Source organism: Fusarium oxysporum, chromosome 6, assembly GCF_000149955.1.
Source record: "Fusarium oxysporum f. sp. lycopersici 4287 chromosome 6, whole genome shotgun sequence".
NCBI lineage: Eukaryota > Fungi > Ascomycota > Sordariomycetes > Hypocreales > Nectriaceae > Fusarium > Fusarium oxysporum.
The window spans coordinates 2,183,115-2,193,733 of NC_030991.1; the positions used below are offsets into that span (position 1 = coordinate 2,183,115).

General features: G+C 48.8%; 1 protein-coding gene across 1 annotated transcript; it reads left to right on the forward strand.

Moving 5' to 3' along the window:
• Positions 1-3,390: 3,390 nt before the first annotated feature.
• FOXG_07338 (uncharacterized protein) lies at positions 3,391-5,181 on the forward strand (the record flags this gene model as incomplete). The annotated part of the gene is made up of 1 exon (XM_018385931.1): positions 3,391-5,181. One exon carries the CDS (start codon positions 3,391-3,393, stop codon positions 5,179-5,181), a length of 1,791 nt encoding a protein of 596 aa, XP_018244710.1.
• Positions 5,182-10,619: the final 5,438 nt, after the last annotated feature.

Consider the following 10,619-nt stretch of genomic DNA (forward strand, 5'->3'; position numbering starts at 1 on the left):
GTTCTGCGGCTTGCCTTTGCAAGTCGAGTACCGTTCGCTGGCGTCGACGCTGGCGAGGTGTCTCAGACTCTATAGTCTCGCTGTCTACCTCGCCAACAAGAAGATCGTGATCTTTCCTTAAGTGCAGAAGCGCTCCGCTTGTACCGCTGTTGACGAGGGCGCATAGCGATATTTCCTTCTTTTTATCACACTGGTTTGCAAGGCCAGAAGTCCCCCTTCTCCCTATTTCCAACGACTTTGGTGAGCCGCCGGCCATACGGGTCGATAGGCGACTTCCTCGCCCTCTTCTTCCTGTGTAGCCACTCGGTCGGTACGTAATCTTCGCGTTGGATCTTGATCTTGCTCATCAAGCTAACTTCGGTAGGGATCTCGTTGGTGTCGATGTCTCGAAGCTGGTCGGCAACGGACCGTCCCCCGCGAAAAGTAGCAAACGCGGTTCTTCCGGCTGCGGCGGATCTCGTGTTCAGGGTCGACGGTTGGCTGGCCGTCTCGGTAACTGCTTCCGAGAGGGCGGCCACCGAAGAGGTATCGTCAATATCGGACATCTTGACGGTGATGAGCGTGGTGCTTGGGGCTAACTTTTAGCCGTGCTGTCGCACGACACGATTGTTTGGATGACTGAACAACGATCGGGAAGATCCTCTGCGAATCGGGCAACGAAAGACCTTGATTTTCTATCTAAAGGAGCGACGAAGGTCGATCTCTTATACCTATATCCAATCTGCCGATATCATAGGCAGCAGGCTGCTGCCTGATGCTAGTTGTGGTCGTTCACTCTCATCGTTAACTTTTTCACGATGAGAGCGATTCTTGTCTCTTTGTGAGCGAGCGACTTGATATTGACACGTGCCAGCAGGATTTTTTCGATCCGAGCCGCCATACCTCCGTAGCTGTGACCGCTATAGGGTTCGTGCTTGCCAAGCCGGTATCAAGACAATTCAAGTCAGCTAAAATAGCCGTCTCGCTTGATAAGATCGTCAACTTGACTTGGCTTGACTTGTCTTGGCTTGTCTGGTCTTGGTTAAGTTTGTCTTGTTAAGAGCGCTAACTCAGATGACACACCGACAATGAGCCGTTAGGTAAGGGATATGACCAAACACCGAAGTCGGCCGACCAGACGGAAGTACGGTAAGATCGAAAAGGGGTTAGAAGCTTTAGAGATGAAGGTGGCCGTTCAGAAAGCGCGGGTTACTGGCCTCGAAGAGCAGATGGCCCAGGTGCGGCGAGGGAAGAAAAGAAAGGCGATACCGAACCCGAACCGACGATTCATGGCTCTAGCAGAGGCTATAGCGGTTGGAGAAGCTCCTCATGACCCAAAAGAGGCAGAAATAGAGGTAGATGTGGATGAGGAGGTCGAGTCGGTGATTGAGGTGGGTGTCAGGTCAGAGGACGAACGTGAGTACTTGACGGTCGTAACAAAGCACTGCCAGCGCACACGGAGCGGTAGGGAGATCGGGAGATCAAGGACCACGCAGAGAATAAAAATTGATCAATTTTATAGAATTTCTCTCCAAAGCTTCACTTTTTAATTGACAATCTGGTGTTTTGCGCACGCATCAAAATTTGGATTTCATGTGGGCGGAGCGAAATTTTGGTTATCTTTTAGGTGGTCCTGGATGTTAGATACCAGTTTGTGTCATTCGGATATGGCTAGTTTCCTCTATGAAGAATTCCAGGTGACTGTGTCGCATCATTGCATTAGTAGAAAGCTCCGCAAAGCTGGGTGGTCAAGGAAGACCATGCAAAACGTCGCAAAAGAGCGCAACGTAAACCTGCGAGAACATATCTACGAGTTATCTGATTTCCGTTCCTATCAGCTTGTGTTTATTGAGGAGTCTGGCATGGATGGAAGCATTGGAATATTGAAGAAAGGTTACGCGCGCAGAGGTCAAAGACCTCGTCAAGTGAAGAAATTCCACCGCGGTCGAAGGGTTCAAGTCCTTTCTGCTTTAGGTCAGGATGGTGTAATTCATTTCCGAGTATACGGAGGATCGATCGATGCCGAAATATCCAGGCACTTCATTAAGGAGCTCTTGCCGTACTGCGGCAGATGGTCAGAGCCAAGATCTGTTCTAGTGATGGACAACGCATCATTTCACCTCTCGGAGGAGATCCAGTGGATGTGCGAGGAGGCTGGAGTGGTGTACAAGCTACAATCGCTTTCCTCCCTGATCTGAACCCAATTGAAGAGAACTTTAGAGAGACCAAGAACTTTATGAGGGAAATCTGGAACAAACATGGGGATAGCATTAAGTACGATTTTGCTTCTTTCGTAGAACATTGCGTTAGTGTAGTGGGCGAGCGAAAAGAGAATGCTCAAGGGTACTTCCGCCGCGCTGGGATCTCTATTAATGAGCTCCAGGGGAAAGTGCATTGGAATGAATACATAACAAAGTCTAGAAACCAATATATCGGTCAAGGAAAACTTCGGTCTCGAACAAATCGTCTTGCGACGCCTTCTAATACCCCTTGCTCTATAAAAAGGTGTGCATCATTGTCTTCATAAATGAGCTCTAGGTCCAGCCCCTCTTTCCAACGTGAGGTCCCGAACCAGCTCATAATGCCTCTTTCGCTCAACTCCTTTAACTTTTAAGCATTCCCACTCACAATATGCACTGACCCTCTAATGCGGCTTGCTAGTGCGGGGTGTCTTTGTTGCTCTCCACATATTTGAATGAAACATTAATCCTCAGCCACTTCCCAATGCGGAGAAGGTGGCACCAGGCTTGCAGCTACCTCTCTACGATGGACCACTTCATCTGTAGCTCCTTAAAACTTTTTGTTACCGGGCTCCGATCGGCCCTTCACGGGCATTACAATGATAGTTGAATCAACCTTGCAGGTCTTGATTTTTCTCTTTGCGATCTCCTCAATGTTCGATAAGAGTTCTTCGTTTCAGAAATCACTGGGTGCCACATTGAGTCCCTCTTCAGTTATGACCACGGCAACGCGTCTTAAATCACCGCCAAGAGCACAGTCCTTGGGCACGCATCCACACTCCTCGTCGAAGCATTACATCAAGATGACAGAGCGCCTTGCGCATCTACAATGGTTGTACCAACTAAGGCCCCCAACAGGGGCCACCAGGCGCAACCCCGCAGAGGCCGCCTGTTTGGAGGCTTGCAAGGAGGCAGTGCGTTACATGGATTAGCGAGACACATTGAATGAGCCATCGCTACAAAAGGGAACATGACTTGCGCCACGTCTGTGCGGGTGCCAACTGCCGCAGACAGAAGCGTCACCTGCTGTGAAGCCCAACACGTCGTGCGCACAACGGAACAATTAGGCAGCAATAAAGCAGTGACAATGTTCGCGACAATATCCTCATGAACGACCCTAGCTAGCCAGTGACGAAATCGAAAACTAACAAGCCTTAAACCTGTGCTTATCATGACGGATATCGAGGCACTTGCTACAGATAACGATATCAGTAGGGAAGATATCCCTCATCTTTTCTCAAAGCTTTCAATCGGCGCATATGAAAGATATATGCAAACAGGAAGCAGAGATGATATCAGCAAAGCCATAGACTCGGCTAAACAGGGTATAGATCTAACAAACGACAGGAACCCATGGCTTACGCAATGGCTGAATAACCTCGGAGTCTTTCTTGAGACGCGGTACGAACGGACAGGGGAGATGAAGGACCTGGAAGAGGCGATCAAGGTAGTACGACAAGCTGTAGAATCAACGCCTAACGGCCATCCAGACCTCGCAGCTATGTTGAGTAACCTTGGAAACAAGGTTGAGACGCGGTACGAACGGACAGGAGAGATGAAAGACCTCGAAGACTCAATTGAGACAGCACGACGAGCTGTAGAATCGACGCCTGATGGCTGTCCAGACCAGGCAGCCATGTCGAATAACCTTGGAATCAAGCTTATTCGGCGGTATGAGCGGACAGAAGAGATGAAGGATCTGGAAGAGGCAATCGAGGCAGGGAGACGGGCTGTAGATTCGACGCCTGACGACCATCCAAACCTGGCAGCCTGGTTGAATAACGTCGGAAGATTCTTTGAGAGGCTGTATGAACAGACGGGAAAAATGAGGGACCTGGGAGAGGCGTCAGCCTATCTCCTCCAGGCTTGGTCCTGTTTGCATGCTGTGTCATTCCATCGTGTCACGGCTGCCGCTAAATGTCTGGAATTACTCGCTATACAGAACAGAGTCGACCAAGGCATCAATCTTGGGAGGAAGATACTCGATCTTCTTCCTTCAGTCCATACACGAACTCTTGATCGCAATGATCAGCAGTTCGTTATTTCAACGTTCGCAGGCGTCGCTTCCGACCTATGTGCCTTCCTCTTATCAACAAATCGATTAACTGAGGCTCTTGAATGTCTCGAGCAAGGCCGCGCTATCATCTTAAGTCAACTACTAGATGATCGCAGCGATCTTTCTTCACTTCGTCATGATCACCTTCAGCTAGCCAATCGATATCAGAGTCTCGTGGACGAAGTGAATGCTCCGACCCGCCAGACCACTCCCAGTGTGGTTGAAGCCTTGTTACGAAAGCGGCGGCAAGAAGCTGCAGCCGAGCTAGATATGTGCTTGAAGGAAATCAGATGTGTCCCCGGCCATGAGCGGTTTATGCTTGGACAGACCGTTACTGAGATGCAGGAGTGTATCACTGAGGGCAGCATTGTGGTTATTAATATCACCAACTTCCGAAGCGATGCCATTATCGTCTCCAACAATTCACTGAGAACAATCGTACTTCCCGAGTTATCCGCATCCAAAGCGAGGTTGTGGGTAAGTAAAGATTGGTCGACAAAAAAGAGGTCTGACCAGCGAGGGGAAAACGATCAGTTTTTAGACTACCTTTCTTGGCTTTGGTATGCCTGTGTCAAGCACATCGTCGCCGAGATTTCCGCTTCAAAGACACATCCAAGCGAAGGCCTTCCACGAGTATGGTGGATAGGCTCCGGTCTGGCGAGCTCGATGCTCTTCCACGCTGCAGGGGTACATACAAGAGGATCAACGGAGAACGCCTATTGCAGGCTAATATCTTCCTACACACCATCGATCAAGGAACTTGCCTATGCACAGAATCAGGCGAAGCGCGCCCAGGAAGACTTGATGGCGCAAGATACAAACACAATGCTTATTGCAGCCATGCCAATATCACCAAAAGGATCAGGCGACGAGAAAGCGCCGAAAGAGCTCCCTAGAGTAGAATAAGAGATGCGGAAGATTCTTATATTAACTCGCTCTCATATGCGTACGACAGTTTATACACACCCCAGCACAGATCAAGTCTTAGAGGCCCTCAAAACCTGCCGTATCGCACACTTCGCATGCCACGGAACATCAGTCTATTCAGACCCTTCCAATAGTGGTCTGATTTTGCAGAAGAGTACCGGAATTGACGAGCGCTTGGTACAAGAACCGGCTCACAGTCCAACGGGTTTCGGACCTACGGCTTAGATACGCGCAGATGGCGTACCTCTCGTCGTGCTCTACAGCGGAGAATAAGGCGGCGAGGTTATCGGATGAAGTGATACACGTCATGAGCGGGTTCCAGGTGGCAGGGTCCCCTCATGTTGTAGGGTGCCTGTGGCCCGCCGGGGATTCGGAGCGTGTAGAGGTATCGAAGCGGTTCTACTTTTTGGTATTGCAGCGGAACCAGTCGGTTACCAACAACAAGGTGGCATCGGCGCTGCAGGAGGTGGTGATGGCCGTACGTGCAGAGAATCTCAGTATGCCACTGAACTGGGCACAATTTGTGCATTATGGGGTATAAATCGACTTTCACGTGTACCATCCACAACCCCTCTTTCGCCAGGCAAAATAAAATAAAAAAGCTCCACCAAACCTCACCAACTTCACTTGCACAGAATTTGACCAAATTGAGAGAAATGCGTAAAATCATTCATTTAATGAGCCATAAGTAGAGTTATCTATTGTAATCTGGTTTTTTTAACCATCCGCCGCGACCGCCTGGTGGGTTGGTGCGGTATGTTTTCCTCTCTGACTTCGATGACAGAGCCAGCCTCCAATTCTGACTCTTGCTCGCTTAAAGAGACAAATTTCACTCCGATAGGCATATAACGAGTCGCCCCTTCTGGTATGGACTCTTTACCAGCTAGAGTCTCTCCAAGAGTCATGAAACGTTTGTTAGGATTCGGCACCGCCTTCCTCTTCTTCCCTCTTTTTAGCCAAGTCAATTCTTCCTCTAGGCTGGCAATCCTCTGCGTATGCGCCGCTACTGTCTGCTGGTGAGCTTTAAAGCCCTTGGCTATTACGTTGTACCGTCTCTGCGTCTTTGGGGTTTTGTTCAACCCAAGATCACGAATTTGACGGCTCGTCTGTGGCATATCGTCCGAGCCAAGATACGGCCTGGGTTCAGGAGTCACTCTTGGGCTGCCGTTTGGTCTACCTTGTCGGATTTCAGGGTGCCGCAGCGCTTTCGAACGTGAGATCGGACAATTTCTAGTGACACTCCAGCCAGACAATATGTTCTTCTTGGTCATTCCAACTCGGCGAGCCTTGACGTAAGCCCTGATGAAATAAACCTTATCCATTGGAGCGGAATCAGTCAACGAAGCGAACATTTCCAACTCTCGTCGATATGCAGCCTTCAACGCGTTAAATACTCCGTTTTCCAGTGGCTAGAGTCCATAAGAGCAGTGTGCTGGCAGATAGCAGCAATAAACGTTGTTCAGAAAGCACGTGGCCATCCATTCATCCTTCCATCACTCAGCATTAATCTCGAGGTGGAGAAAGGGAAGAACCTACTGTTGCATGGCTTCCACGGCCATCTAAAATAATCATTCTCGCGTCTAAGTCGTCAGCAGGAGTGGTCTGGGGCAGATAAACTCTCTCGAGCCATTTAATGCCAATATGGCCGTCAGTCCACCCGTTAGGCGATGCTATATAATACTAGTCTGCTATCTGCTTGAACTCTTCAAGAAACCACTATTTCTGCAGTTGCTTCCCCTTGAATATTATGCCAGGAACTAAAGCGCGGCCGTCAGCAGTTATAGTTTCGATAAATGAAGTCCAATTTCGGGTTTGTGGTCCCTTCAGAAACGCCTTGCGCTTGGGGTCCACACTCCCAACAACCAGGATATCTAGACCTGAACCCAGAGGATTAGACGGTCAAATTTCAAGCATTAATAAGGGATAGAGGTATATGCTTGCCGAAACCAGTCATAATACCCCCTTCATCGACGTTGACGGTATTTTCAGGCTTGATCCAACCGTACTGGCCCTCCCGGATATCAAAGTACCAATGAACCGCTTTAGGCGTGAAAGAGTCGAACCTCTTGGCTTCTTGACGCCTACCCATTCTGATCTTTAGGTCTGCGCGGCGATTGATAAACTTGATCACCCAGTTACGTCCTAAGTCGGGATGTTCGCCCTGCTGTCTCAGCAGGCCCATGACGCAAGCGCGGATCTAACTGTGGGACGGAGTATAGCCTAAAGACTCCTGACAGAGTATCCAGAAAGTGAGCCTATCCTCTTGGCTCTTAGACAAACGTCAATAAGGGTGGACCTGCTCTTTCACGGCCCCGCGGCCGTTAAGTCTGTCGATTAGAGTGCTCCGAGGCACTCCCCGTCTCTGAGCGGCTTGAGGAGGTGAAAAACCATTATCAGTAACATCAAATATGGCCCCTGCCATATCTTCCTCTATGTATTCCCATTAAAGTCTTGACCTAGGCATTTTCATATTGTTGTCACAGAATAAGGCTAAAAAATACAGAAAAGAGCGGTAACGTACTCCACAAGTGAGTGTCCCATACAAGCGAGTATCCCAAACACATTTTACACCTTAAACTGCCATTTTAAAAAACTACATCGAAAGCCTTAATCAGGCTTAAACTACCTGAAAACTTAGATTCAGGCCAATGAACAACGGGAATACACAGAAGAGACGTCTTCTAAATTCCATTTGTATTATTTAGAATATTACGAGGAAAAGCTGTATTCGCACTGTCTTTTCTCCTATTTTCAGGCATAGAACATTGAATAGACCGCCGAATGGTTTGGAGGAACCTCAAATATATGACTTTTTGCTCAGGAGACTATGGATAAAATTTTCAAGAAGCTAGCAGTGCTATACCCTTTGCCTCGACCCGGGGGGGGGGGGGGGGGGGGGCCAACTAAGCAAGCTTAGTTGGGCACAAAACCCTGAGACACGCACAAAGCCGTGAGACATCGGCAAGGTTAGTTTTTAGGTGGCGAAAACAGCTTTTTTAATAGCCTGATGTTCTCATAATGTCGTGATTAGTTGAAAATGATAAAAATGCCTAATTTGAAGCTTCTCGTGATACTGAATTGACTATTGACTATAGCTGAAGGGGGGATATGACTGTGGCGGCACCCAACCGGGCCCGATTTGAGGAACGATTTCCCTGCTAAAATGGGCGGCATTCTGTTCCCCTTCCTTGTGACTGTGGCCTCTGCGACCTGCCTTTCTCTCTGTATGAGATCTCGAAGAGACTCGCGATACTGTATTTGGTGTTGTGAGGGGCAGGGTGTTGAGGGGACTGAGGGTAACGATGACTGGGGAGGTGACTCGTAGTCAGGCAGGCAGGGCGGCGATGAGGGCATCACGACTTAACTGTTGAAGCTGAAATCGCTGGGGCATGGTGTTTCTTCAGGCCTCGTGAGGTGAAAAGTGACGGAATCGTCACTGTGAGGGAGGAGGGAAAAGTCTACAGCTTCGAGAGGCTTTGCTGCAAAGGCTGCGTTGCGAATAGACTCACGAAGATCAGGAGGGTGTTGTGTATCTATCATGAATCCGTCAGTGACTTCATTGAGGGCTTCAGTCATAGCAGACCGCTGTGTATCCATAGATAAATAGTCATTCTTCTTCCCTGTGACTTCTAACCACTTCTTAAACTGCAGCTTTTTCGTGATACCTTTAACTATGACTTCTCTGTTATCTCGCCATTCTTATTTCAATGCCTCGAGCTCCCTGATAAGCTGTGATCGTTGCTGCCGTATCTCGGATCGAATACTCTTCTTCTGACTCTCTGTAATGTACTTATCCTGCTGCTCGCGAAGCTCCTGTAATGAAATCGTGTTAATATAATCAGAAGCTCCTCGGGCGCGTTTTCCTCGCTTTCTCTGGTGATATCTTTTCTCGATACGAGCTCGGCGATCTTCTATATTCCTTTTTATATGATCTTCAAGTAATATAGCTTTATGAACAATATTCTGAATATGCTTAAGTCCCTGACGCGTTGGGGAACTGAGGATATCGTGATATCGGTCCCTGACGTGTGGTGCCGTTGTGGAAGCTGTTGTGAACCTCGCTTCTGACGGCAGAAGTGAGAAAAAGGCAGGATCAACAGTCTTCTTCATCTTCAGCTTCTTCCTGAGAAGATATTCGACTGCAGGTCGGTCTGTAGGTGGGAAAATCCCTGACTTTTCGAAGCCTGAGATGATATGTGCCGCCGTGAAGCCTTCGTCGAAGATCTCCTGAAAAAATGATATTAGTATGTGAAAAGAGGGGTTATCAAGAGAAGGCTGAGCTATGAGCCTCATACCTGAAAAGCCCCGGCAAAGTCACGGCGGTTAAAGGTCAGCTTTCCCTTCCTTAACGCCTCACGAAGCTTCCTCTGATGTGCATTCTTCAGATATTGAAATACACCTATATCCATAGGCTGGAGGATATGCGTTAAATGGGACAGTAAGAAGGCCACGAGGATATTAAATTTCATATAGTATTCTCGAAAGGCGAAGGAGCCGTGACCGGCGAAGCCGTCGATAACGAGCAGCCTCCACACAGGACCTTCTTCTTGGATGGTTTCGGTATTCGGAGGGAGGTCATATTCTCTGAAGGCATTCCCAGGTTGTTGCAGGTGCTTATTACAGCCAAAATACTGCTCAAAATCGAGCTGACGGCGTTGAACAGTAGCTGACTTCTCCTAGGAATAACGGTTAAAATGCTTTGCCTACTGCAGCGTTATCTCAGCGTTGGAAAAGGCTGTATCTGACTGTGCAAATCGCATCTGAGAATCGCCCTCGATCTGAGCCCACTCCAGCGTTGGAAAGCTCTTGAAGATCAGCCACGGAGGAGTTGTATCGCCTGCAGCGTTGCCTGTGCCGATGACTGTATAGCTTTCTCGATCAGCAGGGGAGAAAACCTCTGTAGATGACTTCTTCTGTGTATGTATAATAAGGCATTCTACATGCTCTCGTAGCATTCCTACTCTAACTCCAGCTTGGTCAGCGTTCTAACACTCAGAGGCACCGATTCCGTAGTTGGTGATAACTTCAGTGAGCCGCTGAAACCACTGCTTGGTCTCCTCAACACCTGCTTCCTTATACTCCACGCGGGCAGCTTCTTTGGCCTTGAGAATCGATTTATCGAGCTCTGGATGATTATCACAGAAGCGCCGATACCACATTCTGCTCACTGGCCTTGCCTCAGTATCTCGGCGGCAGCGCAGCGTATTTGCTGCATCTTCTACTTCATATTTAGAGGCAGGCAGACCTGATCTTTGCATCCAGATGACGAAGGCCACGATAGCTTCTTCTTCCTCCTCTGTCAGCAGTCTTGGCCGCCCTCCTCGTTGATCAGGAAGGTCTTCTATGCTGAGGGTATTCGCAGCCTCGAGCTTCTTCACGATGCGAGCGATAGATGCTCTCTTGGAGCCGCGAAAACG